This window comes from Gigantopelta aegis, chromosome 8 (assembly GCF_016097555.1).
Source record: "Gigantopelta aegis isolate Gae_Host chromosome 8, Gae_host_genome, whole genome shotgun sequence".
NCBI classification, from domain to species: domain Eukaryota; kingdom Metazoa; phylum Mollusca; class Gastropoda; order Neomphalida; family Peltospiridae; genus Gigantopelta; species Gigantopelta aegis.
The window spans coordinates 38,596,209-38,623,228 of NC_054706.1; the positions used below are offsets into that span (position 1 = coordinate 38,596,209).

A 27,020-nucleotide genomic window follows, 5' to 3' on the forward strand; every position below is an offset into this window, starting at 1 on the left:
AAATGTCTTGGTACTCACTTATACTCATCTCTTGATCCTTGTAACCCAAATGTCTTTGACACAGTATATACACTTGGATGAACGGTTGGTACTCACTCATACCCTATCTCATGATCCTTGTGATCCAAATGTCTTAGACACAGTATGTACACATGGATGAACGGTTGGTACTCACTCATACCCTCTCTCATGATCCTTGTAACCCGAATATCTTAGACACAGTATGTACACATGGATGAACGGTTGGTACTCACTCATACCCTCTCTCATGATCCTTGTAACCCGAATGTCTTAGACACAGTATGTACACATGGATGAACGGTTGGTACTCACTCATACCCTATCTCATGATCCTTGTAACCTGAATGTCTTGGACACAGTATGTACACATGGATGAACGGTTGGTACTCACTCATACCCTATCTCATGATCCTTGTAACCCAAATGTCTTGGTATTCACTCACACCCTATCTCTTTGATACGGTATGTACAGGTTAAATACTCAAGAATTAAAATGCATTTTCAACATTCTTACTAGTAACGGGTACATATTTATGAGGAAAGTATGTTGTGTTTGAGGTCATCAAGAAACAAACTGGTAAATTAATATGGTTACAAATTAAACCCAGTATAATTATTAGTTTTTCTTTTCTAGACCTCTTTTTGAATATTTTTGTAGACAAGGTGATACTCAGAGCTACTGATGGTGCTCTATACAGTGAGGAAGCATTCTTTGTGATACAAGTGACTGCCAAAGAGCCGCCTGCTGTCTTGAAGAACGAGCCTCTTACAGCTATAGGAGGAGAGAAAACTATTATCAGGCGAGAAGTCCTAGACTTCCAGTCATCAGGCAGAAGTGTTAATAACAAGATTTACATCCTTCAAGGTAATATATTTTTTTAACACACACACACACACAGATGATCCGTGATAGTGAAAAGTTTGTTTTTGTTTAACGACACCACTAGAGCACATTGATTTATTAATCATCGGTTATTGGATGTCAAACATTTGGTAATTTTGACATATAGTCTTAGAGAGGAATCCCGCTACATGTTTTCATTAGTAGCAAGGGATCTTTTATATGCACTATCCTACAGGCAGGATAACACATACCACGGCCTTTGATATACCAGTGGTGATGCACTGGTTAGAACGAGAAATAGCCCAATGGGCCCACTGATGGGATCGATTGTAGACCGATCACGCATTAAGTGAATGCTTTACCACTGGGCTACATCCCACCCTCCCTGTGATAGATAAATATCATCTCCAACATATGGAGAAAATGTTTGAGACTTGTGATTGGTTGCTCCAAATCTATACCAACCAATAGATGTAAGGACATCTGAAATTGATTGTTCTGTGATGTGTAAGTTAACCTGAAACTGATTACTGTATGACACATGAGGTAACTGCTGTGTGAGTGCCGTAAATATGTTTTAGTTGGAAAAGATGTTAAATTTATTTAAACAATGGTTTTTGAGGATGTGTAAGAAATCGAATTTTACATTTGTGTCCGTTAGATACCATTTATTTTACAACTTGTTTAAAAATGTATCAAACTTGTTTTCTTTGTTAGATAACTTGTAGGATAAATGGTATTTAATGGCCATTCATGTGGTATTCTCCATATCAGTCATTTTTAATACAGCTCAGTAATAGTATTTTACATGTATATACATACATCATTGTAATGATATTTTATATACATCAGTGCATTGGTAGTTTATACCAATTTATACTGAGATATCACTATTTTGGCCCAACAAAGATTTGAGTCAGAATGATGACAGTGAGAATCAGTGTCACACTGAGCTAATAGCCAACACCAGAGACCAGCCAGCAGTGAACCAGTGTGGACTACCTGGTCACAGCAATGGCAGGTCAGGTCAGGTCAGGTCATAAGGTTTTAGGTCCTGGGCACAGGTGGGCCTCCACTGGCTCCTTCATTCAGCACATGACTGGCAGGTCAATAATGAAGTCAGTTATAGTCCTTTACTGGCCCACAGGCAGCATGCTATCTGGGTAGCCTGAGTACTCCGCCATGTGAGAGATAAACAGACATTTGGACAGTTATGATCGCTCTCTCAGCCAGAGATAATGCTATAGCGAAAAGATGGAATTGCTGAGTACCATTACATCGATCATTTATGAGTTTGCCGATAACAAATATTTCACATTAACCACCAATACACCTGGAAAACCCCCCCAGCAGCATCCCATTTTAATAATATAGCATAATATGTTGGTAATCACAAAATCAGAAATCAGCTTTCATTCACTCATATGACACCCAGTTATTGTGGAGTCTTTAAACATTAATTAATTCATTAATTCATCCATTCATCCGTCCATCCGTCCGTCCATCCGTCCGTCCGTCCGTCCGTCCATCCGTCCATCCGTCCATCCGTCCATCCGTCCATCCGTCCATCCGTCCGTCCGTCCGTCCGTCCGTCCGTCCGTCTGTCCATCCATCCATTCATCATTGATGCTTGTTTTATTTAGGTCCCCTACATGGTAGGGTGATCCACTCGAGATCTGACAGGCCAGTGACTGTGTTTTCTCTCGATGAACTTCGACGTCGGCAAGTTGCATATCTTCATTATAGAAACAGTACATCGCTGACGGACATGATTGTCTTGCAGATGTCAGATGGCATACAGCTGATTAACACCATTTTAAACATCATTATCAGGCCAGAGGTATGTGAACTAGTATTCTACTTACAATATTATGTAAAGCATGTGTATTTGGGGCTGGTCTATTCAGTCTTAAAACAGAAAATTGAATAAGAACTATTTTAGTGAACATTTTTATTCTGTTTTTTTTTTTTCAAGTGGTTTACGACAACTTAATCACAAAAAATTCTTAAATTTGATATAAAGTTTTATGTATTATTTAAGTTAATTCATGCATAATTTTTACATTAATTTTTGTATCCAATTCTTAAAAGAAAAACATTTGATATAGTTTGTTTACCTAAACTCACAAATCTCATACCAAAATTAGGCTTTTCAGAATAGTACTTCACATCTGACTTATTTTTAATATTCATAGAAATTGAATTCCTTTGTAAATGTATAGGTTATTTATTATCTTGAGAAATATATGTGCTATTGACTGCTGCAGTGTCACTTTAAATAGCCTTCTTGTTTATTGTGAATACATTAATAAATATTTAAAACTGAGTTTCTTTTGCTTATTGAAAACTTGTTTTAAAAACATTCATCTCTCCCACCTGTTGAAAACTTTCCCCTCTTAAAATCAGATGTAAAAATGTCCTAAGCCTAACAAATTAACATTTATTCAATATTTTGTATTTGTTTTTCCATTGAATTAATTAATTTCCTTTGACATTTTACAGAACAGTAAAATACCAGTTGTGATCAACAACCGTGGTGGTCGCATTGTCAAGGGAGACATGATGGTCATCAACAAAGAAATGTTGCAGGTGTCTTCAGTTGATCCAGCCAACACACGAGGCGGTGACGTCATCTATACACTGGTACCATCTGTTGGCAACCCTAAACAAGGTGATTACCAACATATCCCATCAAAGCTGCTGCATCTATCACCTCTGCCTATCATTTTCATTATCATAATATAAAAAAAACTTTCCAATTTCTTCCACGATTTTAATCTGTTTCGACCCTCTCTGTCCGTTTCCTCAGACTTTGTCTTCTAAACTGTTCACACCATCACCTGCCTGTCTCAGCTTGCACCACGGGTGCAATCTCTGATCTTCCGTGCACCATCCTGGCATTCTCAGCTATCTGGGCTGTCTGTCTGTCGTTACTTTGTTGGTGGTTAGTGAGAGAGAAGTTGGAGCCAGTACCAGTATGCGAACCCAGTACCTACCACCCTTACATCCGGTGACTTAACCATTAACCGCTAAAAGCCAGTAGTATTATATTGCTATAGATAGTAGGTTTACTTTGTTAGTACATGTAGTGTTTTCCCTAGCTTGTTTTAGCATGGTGCAGCACCATGCCTCAGTAGTCTAGCACCATCTTGCCTCAATCAGCGCCATGCTGCCCTGAGATTAAACAAACCTTTTTAAGTAATTAATTCTAAAATTGCCTTTATAAAACACCCAAAAAGGTATTATTAATTAATAAAATATGTCTTTTATATTTTTTGCCATTCATTTATTAAAGCAAACACATAAATTACATTAATGTTTATTTTAATTAAGAAAAATTGTATTTTTAATGAAAAACAAGTGCCCCAAAAATGGTGAAAATGCCCCAAAAGTGTTGGGTCTACCATGCCTTGCCTAATTTCTAGGGAAATCACTATACATGTATTATTAAACAGCTGTGTTTTTACAGGAGAAGTTATCATGGTGGTGCCCATCCCATCGACAGGAGCTGGCCGAGGTTGGCAGGAGCTTGGTGATGGACTGATGGCTGCCAAGATGTACCGCTTTCTGCAGAGAGATATTGATGAAGGGAGAATCTACTACAGAAATCTACGAACTGGAACCACATCAGACATATTTACATTTGAGGTAGTTCAATCTCAACTTTGATTGTTTAAAATTCATAAATCTAAAATGAAAGAAAGAAAAGGATAATCCAAAGTGGCTTTTTTAAAGCTAATTTATTTATATTCAAATATAATATATCTGGGTGCTCTCCATAAAGAATAGAAATCTAAAGAGTAGCTGAAGACAACATCAAAGGTTTTCTTCACTGTGTTCGTTATGTGTGTTCACATGTGCACCCACACACAAAACACACATACACAGTACTACAAGAACAAGTGAAACTGGTATAATGTGAAAAGTGCTATTAATTGATGTGAAAAGGTAAACAATATTAGAATAACTATAAAAGTTATTTTCAATTTAAAATCAGTTACTGTAATGATTATATTCAGGATTAATGTGTAGGTATAAATCACGTTTAGGATTGTAGACAAGCCTATCATGAAACATACAATCGCAAATCATATATCCACATAATATATCCAGTAAAAATATATTCATACACTTAACATAAACATGAATATGGGAAAATCCATGAGGTAAATGGTCTATTATTAGTATGTTTGAACCAGCTTTAAAACAAAACCTTAAAAAAACTACATTGTTCTAAAATATTATTTAATTCACATTAAATAATTTTGTCCCATTATTTCCTAAATTAATAGCTATTTATTTCTATTATGTTAACCTATTTGATTGGTTAATTTTGTTGATTCATTTGCTCATGTTGTCAGTTTGAAAATTGCCAACTAATTTGAGCCATTATTCCAAGATAGTGTAAAAATGGAAATGTTGTACTAGAACTTGTTAACAAATGTTTTTTGTGCACGGTAAACATTGACAGACAAAATGTGTGAATGATTGTGTATCCACAGGTTGCAGACACATCGGTGCCACCCAACATCCTGAAGGGACAGAGGTTCCAAATTACTATCATGGATGAAAGTATTGTCGAGGAGCTGTCCGAGCCCACTCTTTCCCCGGGGGTTGAGCTTGGAATGACGGTAAACACAAACATTATCTTGTCCTTATTTAGTATAGTGTTCAAAATAGTCTTCCACAATCATTTCATTTCAACTTATTTTCGTGCTTCTATCCAATTAAGGTTCAAATACGCTGTCCTGGGCACACACACCTCAGCTATCTGAGTTGTCTGTCCAGGACAGTGGGTTAGTTGTTAGGTGTTAGTGAGAAAGAAGATGGTGTAGTGGTCTTACACCTACCTATTGAGTTGTTAAAACTTGCTCTGGGTGGGAACCGGAACCCAGTAACTATGTGCCTGATGTCCGATGGCCAATCTGATTAAAATTAGCTCTACCAGTAGATCTAACAGCATTGCATGTTTTCCCATGTCCAGGTGACATTTCATCTATAAATAACAATTTAAATATCGACCAATTACACTTCACCTTTTATAGCGTTATTCGGGAACATACAAATTCTAAAAATATTGGGCGAGACTATTTATGCGATAGGTGAACTTGTTGGTCTATTTCAACATAGAAAAAACAGGGGGAAAAGTGCAGTAATAAACTTTGGATTGGATACTAGTATAAACAGATTTTATGGCTATACCATCACGGTTTATTTTTTCGTCTTGAAACAAATTTTATTAAAATGTTATATTGCAATTAGTTTCCGACATACTTCATAATTCACCCGAATTATTTCGTATACCCTTGGCATAATCCCGAATGTTTTCAAATTCTTTTCAAATCACTAGCATGATTTTGCAATTAAGGTCTTGATTGGTTGAATGAAAGGTCAACTGGACATGAGCTCCAACGGGCTGCTGTTAGATCCACATGTAATAGTGGAGATAATTTTAATTAGATTGGTCCGATGGCTTAACCACGACACCACTGAGGCTGGTCTCAGTTAGTTCTTGGCAGGATATAACTGCCTGGTAATACCTGAATCCTGTACTAATACTGTATCAATGGCTGTTGTGTATTACAGATGTCAGTACAAGGGTGTGGCATGCTGGGTGTGTGCACACCTTCCAACATCAAGTTTTCAATAGACAAATGTACTGAATGTATTTTCTGTTAGGGAACATCAGTGTAATAGTGTGGTCGGCTTGATGTTTCTAACTGGGGAAGATTATATAAGTAATACACACTAGTGTAGTTTTGAATATTGTAGATCTTAGTTTTTTGTTGGGGAATATTATCTATGTTAGTCTAGTTTTTAATACACCTTTTTTCTTCAAGGTAACACCCCACCCTAGAAGGGTACAGGCACTTTAGTGGCTTGCCCAAAACAGTGTACTTGAACCCTACTTGGATATACACATGAATAAATTACATGATTACCATGGTACAGTTGTATGCACCCTTTTCTTTTAATGTTTGTGTGTACCATAGTTTGACACCCAATAGCTGATGTATTTTTTCATGCTGGTGTGTCGTTAAAACATCTATCCTATGTATTTTATTCCTTTTCTTTGAAGGTCCTGGAAAACCAGATAGTTCCTATCACATCAGAAAACCTTGCATATGTAGACTCGGACACCAGTCCCGGTGACCTGATTTATCGTATCACCACGCTTCTCGGGGAGGGAGAAGGAACAGTGGAAAATGTGGATCTACCTTTCCAGCCAGTTCTACGCTTTTCCCAAACAGACATAGACTCCAACAAGATCATATATCGACCCCCAGACACAGATATTGGAATGCAGGAAAAGGATGTCATCTTCAGTTTTGTTGGTCAGTGTTACAGGCAAATGTACAATAAAGAATATAATTAGTTTGATCAGGAAGATTTTAGTGGATTTCTTTCACTGTACATTTTTGTTTAAACACAAAATACGTGTTTAAATAGGAATTTTATTTATTTCAAAAGTTTTTAATTGTCTTCATAATTGTGTTGCCTCAAAGAATCTGTTACTAAAAAACCTTTGACCACAAATACATATTTTTCAAGTTGGCATTTTTGTATAATTTCTGTATTTTCGTTTAGTGATAAATATATTTTAACATTTTCTTGGTAACAAATGCTAGTTAAAAATTAATTGATAGAACCACTCTGTATCATTTATGATAGAGAATTGTTTTAAGCTAAATTTAATAGATCTGTTTTGATAGCACATGTGTCTAGTTTGTAATGGTAGGTGTGTTTGTTAATTTGTTTCAGTGACTGATGGCGGCCGGGAGAGGAGGCTTCCCGAACAGAAGTTCACTATCCGTATAATCCCCGTCAATAACCTGTCTCCCCAGTTCCGTATTGCCAACCCAGAGCTGACTGTTGCTCAGGGAGGATCCACACCCGTGGGCCAGGTCCTGCAGGTATCTGACGGGGACTCAGCACTTGAATCCTTGACCTTAACACTCGTACAGGAACCATCTCAAGGTCATCTGGAAAAAGTTGATGGTGGACATAAAGTTGTGTCTCAGAGTGGTTAGTGTTTTTACTTATAATAGTGTAACTGAATAACATGTAACTTCAGTAATTTAATCTGTCTGTGATCCGATTCATATACTCACCTTTGTTTGACACCCAGTAGCCACAGTGTATTTTTGTGATAGGATGCCGTTAAACATTAATTCATTAATTCATTCGTGTTTAGGTATTCATAATTATTTTTAAAGAACATGTGTTAAGAACATGATCACCCTAGAAAGAAATGAATTAATAATTTTTATATCATTAATGTTGGACTTTATGAAGAACAAACCAACTAATCAACTAATTAATTTAATGGTTGTTTGATTTAGGTTTTATTCTTGTAATAAACTATTTACTATGTGTTTAACATTATGCTGATTTTTCAGCATCTTCTTAACTGATCTCATTGAATGTTATTCATGTTCATTATATAATTATTGTATTCTGTGATACTTAACATTTCATTTTTTTTTTTTTTTTTTAAACCAGTTATAGCACACAAACTTTATGAAACTCATTTAAGGATTATTGTATACCCCTTACTCTTGTTATTTGTGCTCATGCAGTAATCTGTGTTTGTACACCTCTGTTCTTGCAGGTGACATCTTCCATGTGCACGAGCTATCTGACTCGACACTTCAGTACGTCCATTCTGGATCTGACCATCCGCTAGTGGACGAGTTCTATGTGTTGGTCAGTGACGGTGACCACCAGGTGGTAACCACGGTGAAGTTGAGGATCCTGAAGACTGACAAGTCCGCTCCGTACATGCTGCCGTCTGCCTCGTGTCACCTCAATGTCACAGAGGGTACACACCGTCTTTATCTTTGTAGGGGTGGGACGTAACTCAGTGGTAAAGCACTCTCTTGATGCACGGTCGGTTTGGGATCGATCCCCGTCGGTGGGCCCATTGGGCTATTTTTCACTCCAGCCAAGTGCACCACGACTGGTACATCAAAGGCCGTGGTATGTGCTATCCTGTCTATGGGATGGTGCATATAAAAGATCCCTTGCTGCCAATCAAAAAGAGTAGCCCATGAATTGGCAACAGCGGGTTTCCTCCTTCAATATCTGTGTGGTCCTTAACCATATGTCTGACGCCATATAACCATAAATAAAATGTGTTGAGTGCGTCATTAAATAAAACATTTCCTTCCTTCCTTTCTTCCTTATCTTTGTATTCACTTACTTATCTTGTTGATAAATTGTATGTTTTAAAACAAATTGTCATTTCTTTTGAAGGTGAACTGACTGCACTAACAACTGACATCCTACAGTTTGGTGATGATGATGAACTAGATGAGGGGATTGTCATAACTCTGTCCAGTAAACCGGTTCAGGGGAGACTACTGCTGAAGAACAAAGTTGTTCCTGTTGGTGGTGGATTCAGCCAGGATGACATTAATAATGACAGAGTCAGGTAGGCTGTGCAGAGGACACTAATATTTTCTTTATATATCTTCATTAGTTCACATAATGTTGATCTGCTATTATCTGGTTAGATTTTTAAATATGTGTTTGACCCATAAGAGCATATGAGACAGCGTGCCAGGGAGTCAACTCCCACTGTATTAACTGTTTTGTGGGGGTTTTTCAGTTTTAAAGCTGATGTACTTGTGAAAGTAGAGTATATTCATAAAGTATTTACAGTTTTTGTGGGTTTAATTCCAGTTTTAAAGCTGATGTACTTATGAAAGTGAAGTATATTAATAAAGTATTTACAGTATTTGTGGGGTTTTTTTTCCAGTTTTAAAGTTGATGTAAAGCTGTGAAAGTAAAATATGTTCATAAAGTAATATCATTTTTTGTGTGTGTTTTTTTCCAGTTTTAAAGCTGAGGAGGAGATTGGAAGTCAGCCGATCACAGAGCTTCTTTACTTCAACGTCAGTGACTCAAGTAGAAATCTCCTTCCCAACCAAGTTCTGTCTGTATTCATCACACCGCATGATAACCAGTCACCTGTGGTGGCAGTTGGTCCAGATATCAAGGTATACTCAAAAACTGGATTTAAAAAAACAAAAAAACATATTTTTCCAATTAAAACTTATTTACAGCTCTTGGATATGCAGTTAACTTATGCATAACAAAGCAGTCAGTTTCAGGTTTACTTGTATGTCACAGAGCATTCAGTTTCAGGTTAACTTGTATGTCACAGAGCATTCAATTTCAGGTTAACTTGTATGTCATAGAGAATTCAGTTTTGATTGTGCTTATTTCATTGGATGGTATGGCTGAGGTAAACAGAACATCACCTAATAGCAGCCAGTCATATGTCTTTAAATCAATAACAAACATATGTGTATTATTGCCATGTTATATCGTAAATAACACATGATGTAAGTATATAACAATTCAGAATAATATTATATGGCCATGTGGGATAGAAAAAGTATACTTAAGGTAGTGAACATTTTAACCTGAGATGAGGTTTTACAATCCCAGGGTTGAAGTTTCCACCACTGAGGTATGAGTAACCTATGTAGTGGAAGCAGGTTTCCTTTCTTTCTCTGTCGACCAAATTCCTATATAACCATAATTTTTGTGTTAGACACCAAATAGTCTTAGTTTAAAATGTGTTGAGGTGTCATTAAACAAATTATTCCTTTGCTTTCCTTATGTGACCCATATACTAAGCTAGTTTAAGTTTAACTTAGTAAATGAGTTTATTTATAGAAATATTTAATGATGTTTATATTTTCTTCAGTACATGTGTTATTAGTGCTACATTCTGTGTTTGAGTGACAGTAACAATGGTGTGTTGCCAGGTTGAAGAAGGGGGTGAGGTGCAGCTCACTAGACGTACTATCCAGGTGCTGGACATCGACAGCCCACTCAGAAAACTCTTCATCCACATAGACACACCACCGAGTTTTGGGGTCATTCTCAACAAGAAACCTGGTAACAGCTTTTTCATATATGGCACTTTTCACCTTGTAGATGATAACAATAATGCCCTGTTTTGTCTGATCACTCTTAATGGATGAATAAATGGATGGATGGATGGATGGATGGACGGACAGACGGGTGGATGAATTGGATGGACAGATGAATGGATGGATAAATGAATGAATTAACAGCCTAATGAATAAACTACCAAACGAGCAGACAGATAAACTAACAATGAAAGTTTAACAAGATGCCAGAATAAACAAACTATGTTCATTTTTTATATGCATTCTTTGTTTGACACACTTGTCTATTTTGGGGAGTGGGATCTAGCTTTGTCAGTTGAGCGCTTATCTGAGGTGCTTTGATCGTAGGATCAAACCCCCTTAATGAACACACTCTCTGATTTGTTTTTTTCCTCCATCCCATCCAGTGCTCCAAGTCTGGTACATCGAAGACAATGATATGTTCTCTCCTGAATTCATAAGGGGTTGAGGTGTATCAGATGTATTAGTTTAATACTTAAATCATCATTTTCCTCCTCCAAGCATAATTTCCAGATTTTCTGTGACATTTGTAATGTCTTAGAGTGATTTTATTCTCCAGCATCTGGATCGGAAAGAGAACAGCTGAGGTCTGTGACGTCCTTCAGCCTAAACGATTTGTTCAGCGGTCACATCTACTACAGCCAGAAGGATCACCTCAACAAGGAGCCAGCGTGGGACAACGTTCTCTTTCATGTCTCAGACGGCACCAACGATTCCCCACCACAGAGATTAAACATTTCTATTGTGGTGAGCATTTCTTCATATCAACTAGACCAACAGTTTCTCTCATCTTGAGATACACTATCCCATGAAAGAAAGCTATGAAAGAAATTTCTTTCTCTCATCCTTAGGTATATAGGACAGAGCTATCCCATGAAAGAAAGCTATGAAAGAAATTTCTTTCTCTCATCCTTAGGTATATAGGACAGAGCTAGCCCATGTAAGAAAGCTATGACAGAAATTCCTCTCTCACATGGAATATCACACACTTGCACTTAACATGATGTCATTGGTAACATATGATGTCATATTAATGCAAGATGGTAATGTGATGTCATTAGATACCATTTTAAATTGATATTTTATTATTAAAACCTTTAATATAAAAGCCATTCTGTTAATTTGTAATGATACATTTTATTTAACACACGAAACAAACACTACAAATATGATATTTATCATAAAATGGTCAAATAAAAATTAAAGTAACTTGTTCAGCCATTTTTGTCTGTTCATGTAAATAATTGTTTATTTACTGAATGAATGAGAGAAAAAGACTCTATTGAAACCTTTAATTATAAAAGCTGTTATGTTATTTTGTAGCATTAAATTTTATTTAACACATGAAAGAAACACTACAAATATGATATTTATGATAAAATGACCAAATAAAAAAGTAACTTTTTCAGCTATCTTTGTCTATTCGTGTAAAATAATAGTTTATTTACCAAATGAATGAGAAAAATACACTCACTCATATGCTGTCATGTGGATGTGATATTTTAAAAATATTATTTATGTTACTTACATACATGTAGACAAAGAATAGTGACGTGTCAAAATAACATAAATTTTTTAAGTCATTTATTGACCAACAAATAGCTGAAGGTTATTGACAGACATGTAAAGTTGATGTCTGATGTATAGATGAAGTTTGCTGACTGAAGAATAGATGCTTACTGATTGATGTATAAATGATGTTTACTGACACATAGAGTAATTTTATACTGATGTATAAATGAAGTTAAATGAATGATGTATTGATGACATTTTTTACTATATTAAATATATAGATGAGGTGTAATGACCGTGTCAGAATATCTGTTTGACTACTTTGTGATGAGATATGAATTTTGATCATGTTCAGAGTTAAGATAATGGTTTTCTGACCGATGTATAGTTGAAGTTTTCAGACTAATATATAGTTGAAGTTTGTTGATGTATAGTTGAAGTTTACTGATTGATATATAGTTGAAGTTTACTGACTGATGTCTAGTTGAGTTTTGTTGACTGATGTCTAGTTGAAGTTTGTTGACTGAAGTCTTGTTGAAGTTTGTTGACTGATGTCTAGTTGAAGATTGTTGACTGATGTCTAGTTGAAGATTATTGACTGATGTCTAGTTGAAGATTGTTGACCTAAGTCTAGTTGAAGATTGTTGAATGATGTCTAGTTGAAGATTGTTGACTGAAGTCTAGTTGAAGATTGTTGACTGATTTCTAGTTGAAGTTTGTTGACTGAAGTCTAGTTGAAGTTTGTTGACTGAAGTCTAGTTGAAGATTGTTGACTGATTTCTAGTTGAAGTTTGTTGACTGATGTCTAGTTGAAGTTTGTTGACTGATTTCTAGTTGAAGATTGTTGACTGATGTCTAGTTGAAGATTGTTGACTGATGTCTAGTTGAAGTTTGTTGACTGATGTCTAGTTGAAGTTTGTTGACTGATGTCTAGTTGAAGTTTGTTGACTGATGTCTAGTTGAAGTTTGTTGGCTGATGTACTGTTTTGCAGCTTGTTAATGATGAGCCTCCCCACATGATCACAGAGCAGCTGTTTGTTTCCGAGGGAAAGTCCGTTCTGCTCACCAATGCCTCTATGTATGTCGTTGACCTTGACACTCAACCAGCAGATCTGCTCTTCACTCTCACACTACCACCAACACAAGGTCAGTTCATGAACTTCATTCTTTATAATCTTCACTTATGCTCACTTAACAGAATGTAGATCATAATAAAAAATCCTCCTATCCCTCATGGTATTCTGTTTGTATACCAAAGAAAGGAGAAAGAAACTGCCACTATAGGCTATACCCTTTGTCATTAATAAACTGAAATAAATATCAAATTTTATGCTTGGTTCATTATAATATTCGTATGTGTTTGTTATTAGGGGGGGCAGGATGTAGCCCAGTGGTAAAGTGCTCGCTTGATGCGCGGTCAGTTTGGGATCGATCCCCGTTGGTGGGCCCATTGGGCTATTTCTCATTCCAGCCAGTGCACCACAACTGGTATATCAATTTCTGTGGTATTGTGCTGTTCAGTCTGTAGGATGGTGTATATAAAAGATCCCTTGCTACTAATGGGAAAAGGTAGCGGGTTTCATCTCTAAGACTATATGTCAAAATTACCAAATTTTTTACTTCCAATAGCCGATGATTTATACATCAATGTGCTCTAGTGGTGTAATTAAACAAAACAAACTTTAACTTTTTGTTATTAGTGATGGGTATGATCCATATTATGCAGATTTTCGTCTTGTGATATATTGTGATATAGGTTCCCTGTATTGTTAATATGTATCAGAACATATTATTTACAACATCTTGAACACTATTTTAAGGAAGGCTTCAAACAAAAGAAAGTCCATGATACAGGCTGAGGTTTATGTAAACTTTCAAACATACAGTATGTCAACTCGGTGTAATAATATCTTTTCAATAATGTTAGTCGGTTACTCTTAGCAAAAATGTTTATCAACATCTTCCATGATTTATTTAGACAGTGATTATAATGATAGATCACTAAACTATGGTCGATATCCATAAGAATAATATTTCTAACTAATAATGGACATTTACGGGAATCACTGATTGTATCTGTACAGAGCGTATCGCAATACCAGGGAACATTTTAGTTCAGTATCGCATTGTGTTTTGCTACACAAGTTTCAGAGATTACTACACAATTTTAAAACATTAAACAGTAGTTGCTAATCAATTTTTAATTTACTAGAAATATCGCTAATCAAGATTTTAAAAATAAAATGTTCCCTGAATGCATATTATGTGTCTTTCGAATCATAATATATTGGTGTACTAATAATAATCCCTATGTGTTGTACTGACTATCCAGTATTTACTGCATGTGGATATTTGTTCTGTCTTCAATCAGTTTTATCTATCTTTGAGTTTTGATGAGAAAACCTGCAGATGTTTAATAAAAGAGTTTTTAACCCAGTATGTATTAATTATATTTTCAGGATACCTGAAGAAGAAGGAGTTTACAGCAGATCAGGCAGTCATGGCTGAGACGTTGAAGCAAGGTTCTACTTTCTCCTATCAGGTTGGTTACAGCACAGGCAAACTGTATAATTATACAAAGAAAAGTTTTGTTAAAAGATCTATACAAAGGGGTGGGATGTAGCCCATTGATAAAGCCTGATGCATGGTCGGTCTAGGATCAATCTCCATCGGTGGGCTCATTAGGCTATTTCTTGTTCCAGCCAGTGCACCATGACTGATATATCAAAGGCTGTGGTATATGCTATCCTGTCTGTGGGATGACACATATATTATAAAAGATACCTGCTACTACTGGACAAATTTAGTGGGCTTCCTATATGTAAAAAATTACCAAATGTTTGACATCCAAAAGCCGATGATGAAAAAAATCTGCTGTAGTGATATTGAACAAAACAAATTCTAACTTTAGATCTATACAAATCATTATACATGTTTATTATTTACTCTTTACAAACTATACTGAGCTCATATTAGTGTCTGTATGAATGAGTAGAAGTGTGGATACCATTAATAAAAATGTAATTTAATAAGTATTTCCACATAGACTTTGGTATCTGTTTTCTATATAAAGTAATTTTTTCTATTCATACATGCATGAACTGAAAGGTATTTGCAAGCAATCATATAAACACATGTACTGACTACTGATTTCTCTATGTGGGTGTAATCATTAATCAGTTTTGTGTCACAGCTTATTTGAATTGATTTATTTATCAATGTGATGTATTGTTCTATGTATTCTATGTCAGGACATTCTGAACGAACTGATTCTCTACCACCACAATGATGGGGATGCGATGACTGATGTTTTTCACCTGTACATCAGTGACGGAGACTTCAATGAAAGCAAGTCTCTCAATGTGATCGTGGGACTCGTCAATGATGAAACTCCAAGAATGACAATCAACCGAGGACTTAGAATTCAGTCTGGTATTGATTTATTTTTAATGCTAACCTGTCTAAAAAGGAGATAGTTAACCTTCAGTCTAAAGCAATAATTCTTAAACAAGTGGAAGGGTGTGTTCATTATTCCCTGAATGGTTTTGAATCGTAGATGCTGTTAGATGAATAGTTGGACTTTTAAAATTGGCTCCAATAATATATATATCATTAATATCTTCCAAAAGAATGGTCTATATTAAAAATGTACATTTATTATATTAATTAGTAATGAGATCTTTTGTGTGTCATTCATTGAAAAAACAACAACCCAGTAGATTCATTGAAGGGATAAGCTTTATGACCCATTATGTCCAGAGTGATATTATTTCTTTGTTCAGCATATTTAAAGAGGTGTTGATGATTTATACAGACATCACTTTGATTTATGACATTCCCTCTTAATTGGGATTAATTTTATCAATGATTTCTTAGGTTCTACAACACCCATTAAATCGAGTGACTTGCGAGCAACCGATATTGACAGTGACGATGCGTCAATCATCTACACCCTGCGTAAAGACCCAACTGCCGGCCATCTGCTGTACCACAGTAAGGAACTTCAGTATGTGCTGTCAGCTCACAGCCAAGCAAAGGCATTCACACAGGACAGTATTAACAAAGGTAAGAGATCACTGCATACATTATGGATCAAACATAAATGTATTAATAAAGGTAAGAGATTACTGCATACATTATGGATCAAACGTAAATGTATTAATAAAGGTAAGAGATTACTGCATACATTAGGGATTAAACATAAAAGTATTAACAAAGGTAAGAGATCACTGCATACATTATGGATCAAACGTAAATGTATTAATAAAGGTAAGAGATTACTGCATACATTAGGGATCAAACTTAACAGTATTAACAAAGGTAAGAGATTACTGCATACATTAGGGATTAAACATAAAAGTATTAACAAAGGTAAGAGATCACTGCATACATTATGGATCAAACGTAAATGTATTAATAAAGGTAAGAGATTACTGCATACATTATGGATCAAACGTAAATGTATTAATAAAGGTAAGAGATCACTGCATACATTATGGATCAAACGTAAATGTATTAATAAAGGTAAGAGATTACTGCATACACTAGGGATCAAACTTAACAGTATTAATAAAGGTAAGAGATTACTGCATACATTAGGGATTAAACATAAAAGTATTAACAAAGGTAAGAGATCACTGCATACATTATGGATCAAACGTAAATGTATTAATAAAGGTAAGAGATTACTGCATACATTATGGATCAAACGTAAATGTATTAATAAAGGTAAGAGATCACTGCATACATTATGGATCAAACGTAAATGTATTAATAAAGGTAAGAGATTACTGCATACACTAGGGATCAAACTTAACAGTATTAATAAAGGTAAGAGATTACTGCATACATTAGGGATTAAACATAAAAGTATTAACAAAGGTAAGAGATCACTGCATACATTATGGATCAAACGTAAATGTATTAATAAAGGTAAGAGATTACTGCATACATTAGGGATCAAACTTAACAGTATTAACAAAGGTAAGAGATCACTGCATACATTGGGGATCAAACATAAATGTATTAACAAAGGTAAGAGATTACTGCATACATTAGGGATCAAACTTAACAGTATTAACAAAGGTAAGAGATTACTGCATACATTATGGATCAAACGTAAATGTATTAATAAAGGTAAGAGATTACTGCATACATTAGGGATCAAACTTAACAGTATTAACAAAGGTAAGAGATCACTGCATACATTGGGGATCAAACATAAATGTATTAACAAAGGTAAGAGATTACTGCATACATTAGGGATCAAACTTAACAGTATTAACAAAGGTAAGAGATTACTGCATACATTGGGGATCAAACTTAACAGTATTAACAAAGGTAAGAGATTACTGCATACATTGGGGATCAAACTTAACAGTATTGACAAAGGTAAGAGATTACTGCATACATTGGGGATCAAACTTAACAGTATTAACAAAGGTAAGAGATCACTGCATACATTGGGGATAAAACGTAACAGTATTAACAAAGGTAAGAGATTACTGCATACATTGGGGATCAAACTTAACAGTATTAACAAAGGTAAGAGATCACTGCATACATTATGGATCAAACTTAACAGTATTAACAAAGGTAAGAGATCACTGCATACATTGGGGATCAAACATAAATGTATTAACAAAGGTAAGAGATTACTGCATACATTAGGGATCAAACTTAACAGTATTAACAAAGGTAAGAGATTACTGCATACATTGGGGATCAAACTTAACAGTATTAACAAAGGTAAGAGATTACTGCATACATTGGGGATCAAACGTAAATGTATTAACAAAGGTAAGAGATTACTGCATACATTAGGGATCAAACTTAACAGTATTAACAAAGGTAAGAGATCACTGCATACATTGGGGATCAAACATAAATGTATTAACAAAGGTAAGAGATTACTGCATACATTGGGGATCAAACTTAACAGTATTAACAAAGGTAAGAGATTACTGCATACATTGGGGATCAAACTTAACAGTATTAACAAAGGTAAGAGATCACTGCATACATTGGGGATCAAACTTAACAGTATTAACAAAGGTAAGAGATTACTGCATACATTGGGGATCAAACTTAACAGTATTAACAAAGGTAAGAGATTACTGCATACATTGGGGATCAAACTTAACAGTATTAACAAAGGTAAGAGGTCACTACATTGGGGATCAAACTTAACAGTATTAACAAAGGTAAGAGATTACTGCATACATTGGGGATCAAACTTAACAGTATTAACAAAGGTAAGAGATCACTGCAAACACTAGGGATCAAACTTAACAGTATTAACAAAGGTAAGAGATTACTGCATACATTGGGGATCAAACTTAACAGTATTAACAAAGGTAAGAGATCACTGCATACATTGGGGATCAAACATAAATGTATTAACAAAGGTAAGAGATTACTGCATACATTAGGGATCAAACTTAACAGTATTAACAAAGGTAAGAGATTACTGCATACATTGGGGATCAAACTTAACAGTATTAACAAAGGTAAGAGATTACTGCATACATTGGGGATCAAACTTAACAGTATTGACAAAGGTAAGAGATTACTGCATACATTGGGGATCAAACTTAACAGTATTAACAAAGGTAAGAGATCACTGCATACATTGGGGATAAAACGTAACAGTATTAACAAAGGTAAGAGATTACTGCATACATTGGGGATCAAACTTAACAGTATTAACAAAGGTAAGAGATCACTGCATACATTATGGATCAAACTTAACAGTATTAACAAAGGTAAGAGATTACTGCATACATTAGGGATCAAACTTAACAGTATTAACAAAGGTAAGAGATTACTGCATACATTAGGGATCAAACTTAACAGTATTAACAAAGGTAAGAGATTACTGCATACATTGGGGATCAAACTTAACAGTATTGACAAAGGTAAGAGATTACTGCATACATTGGGGATCAAACTTAACAGTATTAACAAAGGTAAGAGATCACTGCATACACTAGGGATCAAACGTAAATGTATTAACAAAGGTAAGAGATTACTGCATACATTAGGGATCAAACTTAACAGTATTAACAAAGGTAAGAGATCACTGCATACATTGGGGATCAAACATAAATGTATTAACAAAGGTAAGAGATTACTGCATACATTAGGGATCAAACTTAACAGTATTAACAAAGGTAAGAGATTACTGCATACATTGGGGATCAAACTTAACAGTATTAACAAAGGTAAGAGATTACTGCATACATTGGGGATCAAACGTAAATGTATTAACAAAGGTAAGAGATTACTGCATACATTAGGGATCAAACTTAACAGTATTAACAAAGGTAAGAGATCACTGCATACATTGGGGATCAAACATAAATGTATTAACAAAGGTAAGAGATTACTGCATACATTAGGGATCAAACTTAACAGTATTAACAAAGGTAAGAGATTACTGCATACATTGGGGATCAAACTTAACAGTATTAACAAAGGTAAGAGATCACTGCATACATTGGGGATCAAACTTAACAGTATTAACAAAGGTAAGAGATTACTGCATACATTGGGGATCAAACTTAACAGTATTAACAAAGGTAAGAGATTACTGCATACATTGGGGATCAAACTTAACAGTATTAACAAAGGTAAGAGGTCACTACATTGGGGATTAAACTTAACAGTATTAACAAAGGTAAGAGATTACTGCATACATTGGGGATTAAACTTAACAGTATTAACAAAGGTAAGAGATCACTGCAAACACTAGGGATCAAACTTAACAGTATTAACAAAGGTAAGAGATTACTGCATACATTGGGGATCAAACTTAACAGTATTAACAAAGGTAAGAGATCACTGCAAACACTAGGGATCAAACGTAACAGTATTAACAAAGGTAAGAGATTACTGCATACATTGGGGATCAAACTTAACAGTATTAACAAAGGTAAGAGATCACTGCAAACACTAGGGATCAAACGTAACAGTATTAACAAAGGTAAGAGATTACTGCATACATTGGGGATCAAACGTAACAGTATTAACAAAGGTAAGAGATTACTGCATACATTGGGGATCAAACTTAACAGTATTAACAAAGGTAAGAGATCACTGCAAACACTAGGGATCAAACTTAACAGTATTAACAAAGGTAAGAGATTACTGCATACATTGGGGATCAAACTTAACAGTATTAACAAAGGTAAGAGATCACTGCAAACACTAGGGATCAAACGTAACAGTATTAACAAAGGTAAGAGATTACTGCATACATTGGGGATCAAACGTAACAGTATTAACAAAGGTAAGAGATCACTGCATACATTGGGGATCAAACTTAACAGTATTAACAAAGGTAAGAGATCACTGCATACATTGGGGATCAAACTTAACAGTATTAACAAAGGTAAGAGATTACTGCATACATTGGGGATCAAACGTAACAGTATTAACAAAGGTAAGAGATTACTGCATACATTGGGGATCAAACTTAACAGTATTAACAAAGGTAAGAGATCACTGCAAACACTAGGGATCAAACGTAACAGTATTAACAAAGGTAAGAGATTACTGCATACATTGGGGATCAAACTTAACAGTATTAACAAAGGTAAGAGATCACTGCATACAGTGGGGATCAAACTATTGACAAAGGTAAGAGATTAATGCATACATTAGGGATCAAACTTAACTCAAAGTACATCCACTGGAGACATATAGAATAATACACTTGTTTTCTCTAGATATAATTTTTACAAAACTAAACTTCACAAGTTTCATAAAAATGTTATCTAGCAAAAACGAGTGTGGTATTTTATTTATTACCCATCATCAAATAATGTAAAATTGGACAATTACTTCCAACATTACTGAACTAGACATCCGAATGACCTCATTTTGCTGTGAATATGCATGAACAGAAGTGTACCAAATTTATATGACACACCCAGATGCTTACTAGGTGGGTAATAATGTTCAGTATGTACCCAGGAATGTTTCTTTTGTCACCTAACATTTGCCACAGCATGGATTTAATCCAGTACCATTTCTAAAATTTAGTTTTTCCACTATTGCATATTTTTATTTTTTTATTTTGACATAAATGTTGAATTTTTAAAAATATATATTATTATATATTCTCCAGTCATTATTTTGATCTTTTATTCTATATTTTCTGCAGGCAACATTTTCTTTGTTCATGAGGTTGGTGATGCAACCGGTAACATCATCTTCAAGTTCAAGCTGTCTGATCCCGAGGGCAACGAGCTCATTGACCAGGATTTCTTCATCACTGTCCTCGGTAAGATGGTTTCTTCTAGTCATTCTTGCAGCTTAGGCATTCTGCCCAATGAGATGGCTATTCAAACAGAATAGTTAGTCTTCCAGTATTCTTCCTTTTCTTAAGCTATTCTCACCATTGACATAAGTGTTGGTTTAAACAATATTTATTTCTGTTTATATATTAACAGATGGGATTGGTCAACAGGCATAGTCTATATAACGACCTTTCCCTACATTATGCAATTGAAATATTAACTGGTCAACATAGACATGTTGAGAAAAATACAATTTAGTGCAGGAAAAAAGTAAAACTATTGTATTTTTAACCTGTCAAAATATAAATATAATATAGATTAGAACAGAGAAACAATAAGACATAAGTGTTGATAAGGATTCTGGAAAGACCATACCTCAGAATAAAATATGTTAATCTTATATGAACAGTCAAAGGCTTTTGACTGCTTTTAAAGAACTCCATCTTCAAGTCTGAATGACGAAACTATATAGCGTAATCAAAATTATATCTCTGCACAAGGCAGAGGGAAAGAACATTAGGCAAAGACGTGATTGCTTTCATGATTGTTCTATCAGATGCTTGTCACTGGGAGGACTGTCACTCCCTAGGAGATCTATAACAGGGTGTTTCATCCCTCTTGCACCACCTGTAGGAGAACTGCCACTCAAAGACTAACTTAGAAGACCCAAACTTACACAGGATAGTCCAGATTAACCCATTTTTAATCATTTAATTTTAAGTAAATTTAATGTGAATTGTAACTTTTAAATTTTATATTTGGGGGAAATACGGTTGATGCCCAGTGCTATAGCATGAGGCAGTTTTTCTAAATTACAGCTTTTTTTTCATAAAACAAATGTCAATATAGCAAATCATATGCCAGCAGATAAATATGCCTTATTGTAAAGATGTTTTTGTTATCATTGATAACATTGCAACAAAATTATAACATAATAAATAAAACATAATAATAATATTTAAAAACTAAAAACAGTTTGTTTTTTCTAATGGCACCACTAGAGCACATTACTTTATTAATCATTATTTTTGCCTGGCAGATACTAAAAATGAAAGTGCCTTAAAAGAAAATTCTGAGGAAAGTTAAAGTTTGTTTTGTTTAACAACACCACTAGAGCACATTGATTTATTAATCATTGGCTATTGGGTGTCAAGGCCTGCACATATGTTGTTGACGTAAGTCATTTCTACTCAAAAAACACAAAGAAGATATCTATGAGCAAGACGTCTTCTGTTAATTATGAAAAGGAAATTAATATTAACATAAATAGAACAATATAAACTCTGTACCATAGTAGGCCTACTGTTTATATATAAAATGTGTTTAAAATCTTTTTTTTTTTTTTTTTTATCACAGAGGACCATTTTCCTCCCAAACAAGTTGCCAACAAAGAGTTCAGCATCACTGAGGGAAAAAGCAAGAAAATAACAACAGATTATCTGTCGTTTACTGATATTGACTCGGAACCAGGCAGTCTTCAATATACAGTTCTGAGTGGCCTTCACCTTGGACATCTGGAGCTAACAAGTCAGCCAGGTAAGTCTTTACTTAAACCAATACAAGTATGTTCACAGTAAGGTTCTGTATCCTGTCCTGGATGGAGGAGCAGGCCTAGGCCGGCACCTGCACCCGTAACAAGCGTGCATTACAATATCTTGTTCTGATTGTGCACGTAAAACCCTATGACCTGACCTGACCTATGGTTCTGTCTTAAATATTCTACATCATTATAGCTGAAAATAATAAAATAATGTATGATAACCCTTACCACATAGTGTGACAATTTACAGTGTGCTAATAATTCATTATGTTTGGTGATGGCATGCTGCCCACCACTTTTACTTTGATGTCACAAAAAAGGCTCAGTCCATAATGTCATTCAAGAAAGACATGAAAAGGTTAAGATAAGCATTATAAATTATCATGTTTTTTGTTACTAGAACAAGAGATATGTTATTTTTATTTAGGTGTTCCTGTAAGTGAGTTCACGCAGGCTGACCTGGCAGCTAACAGTCTCCTCTACATACATACCAGCCCCAATGAGACCTACATGGACAGATTTGTTTTCATTGTGTCAGACGGCTCCAATGAGGTAACAGCTTTATTTAATCAACTCAGTCAGTAGTTTTCATTATGTCTGACAGCGGAAATGAGATAAACAGCATTCTTTAATAAATTATGATAGTGTGTTATTCTAAAAAAAAAAAAAATTCTCTATAATACCCCCCGCCCCCCAGTATTCCTATATGAATATTTCTTCTTCTTCTTCAAATACTTATCGTTATGTCATATGAGCAAATGTGTGCTGACCTGCGATTAGGCACCTGCCTTGTTTCGCCCAGCTCAGCTGTATTCGGCAGGGATCCATATTAGTCTAGCCTCTACCCTTTTTACCATTTGTGACACCCAATAGCCGATGTGTATTTTGTACTGGGGTGTCGTTAAACATTCATTCATTTATTGACCAATCCAGCTTGGGTGATCTGCTAGGAGCTCTGGGCCACTGAGACATACAAGCTACATCACCATGTCAAGGAATGGACCATGAGATAGGCAACTTTGTGCTGAAAACAAAAATAAATGTAACTTTTTACAAGTGACCTAATCATGTGTCCTGTGCTAACATATTGGCAATTTGTTTCAGATTATAAAAACATTCTACATTAATATTTTGCCCGTTGACGACTCCATTCCACTGGTTATAAACAGAGGTTTGAAGGTACAAGAGGGTGTCCGCAAACTCATCACCGAATTTGACCTTAAAGCTGTAGACTATGATACCAAGGTATTTCTGTATTATCTTAAAACTGTAGACTAGGATACCAATATATTTCTGTATGATTATAAAACTGTAGATTATGATACCAATGTATTTCTGTATATTAAAACTGTAGACTATAATACCAATGTATTTCTGTATGATTTTAAAACTTTAGACCAGGATACAACAGTATATCTGTTTGATTTTAAAACTGGAGACAAGGATACCAATGTATTTCTGTATGATTTTAAAACTGTTGACTAGGATACCAATGTATTTCTCGATTATCTTAAAGCTGTACGACTAGGATATAAAATGGTAATTCTGTATGATCTCATAATTTGAAATAGAACACAACAATTTAGTGTTTCTGAGTTACAATAATTATGTCATGTCTGTTTATTGATTATCATTTCTTAATAAGCTTTGAAAAATTAATTTTTTTTACTTAATATTAGTTCTATATCAGTTTTAATAAAAAGCATATTGTTTTGTTAATTTTTCCATACATATGTCCAATTACATATGTCCAATATGTCCACTTTATTGAATAATTTGGTAATTCTGTTGGGGGAAGATTGAATGACTTGAAATATAACTCTTAAAAAGGAAAAGATATTTTTAATGGTCCTAATTTCTTAAACTAAGAATTTCAGTAATCAGCTTTTGAGATGAATGTCTTGTAGTGCAGTTTTACTGGTATCAGTATATAAATAAACATTAACTCACCAGTAATTATGAATAAAAGCTCAAGCGATAACACCAGTACTAAGAATAAAAGAAAAATGTATATACTTTATGAACATCCATACTACATATAAAATGGTTGTCTTCTTTTACAACTAATAAACTATTTAGAAACACACAAATCTTTAATAAATATGATTACTATTTGTTGGTCATTGTATACAATGTAACAAACCATTGCTTTTTATAATTATAAGGAGGACAAGATTGTCTTCAAAATTGTACAAACCCCAGTTCATGGAACCGTAGACCTGTATTCTGAGAATGACGTGCACTCGCCGACTTCCGCCTTCACAATGGAAGACATCTATGAGAATCGAGTTAGCTACAAACACGACGGCACAGAAAACTTTGAGGACAATTTCTCATTCACCGTCAGCGATGGAACAAACAATGTGTTTGTCATGCAGCAGGATGAACCATCGAAAATGGCTCCTATTACAACTCCCCAGGTTAGTTCATTTCAATTGCTTTAAAATTTTGTATGCACATGACTTTTAATGCATATTGCAGGTTACGAAATTCTCTTTTCAAAAAAGGAGAGAAATATGCTCCTTGTTTTACATATTGCCTAGCTGTATATGTAGCCAGCCTTGCTAATTTTAATCAGCCTGTGTGCCTAATAAATGAAGGGGCCTGGCTTTCTCATGTTAAAGTAGTACACTGCATAGATTTCTAACATTACTTTAAACTTTTTCTAAACTTGATTATAAAATTATATTCAAGACTGCATTTGAAATAATATTTGCATGCGTAATACATACTTTTGGGGGAAAATATCAAGTAAAAAGTGAGGATGAACAAATCAGGTCTGTAGGAATGACTTTGGGAGTAGGGGGCACTGATGGATCGGGTACAAACTCGATATCAGATTTTGGTTACAATGGCAAACATTAATATGATAAAAACAAAACAAAAAAAGGCTCACAAGTTGGGGGGGGGGGGGCATGTGCCCCCCCCCCCCACCCCACCCCCGGTTCCTATGGGCCTGCAACTATACATAACAATAACACAAGATATGTGTTAAAAAAATGTTTGAAAATCTTCACCCTAAAATTCACGATTGATTGCTTAAATATGGAATTTTACAAATTTTAGAAGTTTTCATTGTTATAAAGGAAACAAAATCTTGTAATAAGTGTTTTTCTTGTTAAAGAAATAAATAAGAATATCTGTAGTTTCTCATAAAAATTGAGACGAAAAAACATTTGGCTTGATATTTGTTTCTTTGAAATGGCCATTTGCATTAAACTGGGATTGTTCAGCACTAATCCCTGGACATCTCCTGTCCATTCTGTACAACAATGTGCTGTATTTATCCACCATCATAGATCAGTTTCTGAACTGCAGTACCATGACTATTATTTTATACATATTCTTATTTGTATGGTATGGTTAAAGCAGTGTACATCAGTTAGGATAAAATTGATTGTGATTTTTTTATATACATATATATTACTAGTGGAAAAAAGTAACTGTGTAACCTAAAAAATCGGATGAAAATAAAACCGCTCAATATTTTAGCCTGATGTTTTGTACATGTTACCAGTGAACGCACCGCCACACAATAGCTGGGTCAATGCCGTATTTGCACGTGCAGTTTTGCTTCTGGGACATGAACATGTTTTTCCCATTTTTTTCTCCCAACATGTTACTTTTCAAGTTTTTGTCGACTTTTCAACTGTCGGGTCATTGCATGCCAACCGGGGGTACAGAAAAGCAGGTTATTTCTGTTGAAAATTGTAGCAGAGCAATGCCCAGGCTAAACGAAAATGACTGCCTTCACGCAATTGGCATGATCCAGGCTGGTATGCGCCATCGCGCTGTCGCTACGCAATTTGGTGTACACATAAACATTATTCAGGCTTTGTGGAGACGTTATCAAC

The 27,020-nt window shown here is 34.9% G+C and overlaps 2 protein-coding genes across 3 annotated transcripts in view; both read left to right on the top strand.

Moving 5' to 3' along the window:
* LOC121379656 (extracellular matrix organizing protein FRAS1-like) overlaps positions 1 to 1,908 on the top strand; it is a 32,171-nt gene extending 30,263 nt beyond the window's left edge. Inside the window, exons 18-19 of the mRNA XM_041508305.1 lie at positions 680 to 886; positions 1,775 to 1,908. Coding sequence (XP_041364239.1) covers positions 680 to 886; positions 1,775 to 1,908 — 341 coding nt within the window. The remainder of the gene's footprint in view (positions 1 to 679; positions 887 to 1,774) is intronic.
* Positions 1,909 to 3,387: 1,479 nt separating this feature from the next.
* The window catches only part of LOC121378920 (extracellular matrix organizing protein FRAS1-like), a 63,311-nt gene continuing 39,678 nt past the window's right edge, over positions 3,388 to 27,020 (top strand). For both annotated transcript variants that reach the window (XM_041507306.1, XM_041507307.1), the window contains exons 1-19: positions 3,388 to 3,536; positions 4,335 to 4,513; positions 5,368 to 5,496; positions 6,945 to 7,200; positions 7,628 to 7,891; positions 8,478 to 8,687; positions 9,122 to 9,299; positions 9,705 to 9,867; positions 10,645 to 10,777; positions 11,372 to 11,559; positions 13,317 to 13,470; positions 14,784 to 14,866; positions 15,576 to 15,756; positions 16,201 to 16,389; positions 21,491 to 21,610; positions 22,983 to 23,162; positions 23,594 to 23,718; positions 24,271 to 24,411; positions 25,332 to 25,586. In XM_041507306.1, coding sequence (XP_041363240.1) covers positions 3,425 to 3,536; positions 4,335 to 4,513; positions 5,368 to 5,496; positions 6,945 to 7,200; positions 7,628 to 7,891; positions 8,478 to 8,687; positions 9,122 to 9,299; positions 9,705 to 9,867; positions 10,645 to 10,777; positions 11,372 to 11,559; positions 13,317 to 13,470; positions 14,784 to 14,866; positions 15,576 to 15,756; positions 16,201 to 16,389; positions 21,491 to 21,610; positions 22,983 to 23,162; positions 23,594 to 23,718; positions 24,271 to 24,411; positions 25,332 to 25,586 — 3,240 coding nt within the window. In that variant the 5' untranslated portion in view covers positions 3,388 to 3,424. The remainder of the gene's footprint in view (positions 3,537 to 4,334; positions 4,514 to 5,367; positions 5,497 to 6,944; positions 7,201 to 7,627; positions 7,892 to 8,477; positions 8,688 to 9,121; positions 9,300 to 9,704; positions 9,868 to 10,644; positions 10,778 to 11,371; positions 11,560 to 13,316; positions 13,471 to 14,783; positions 14,867 to 15,575; positions 15,757 to 16,200; positions 16,390 to 21,490; positions 21,611 to 22,982; positions 23,163 to 23,593; positions 23,719 to 24,270; positions 24,412 to 25,331; positions 25,587 to 27,020) is intronic.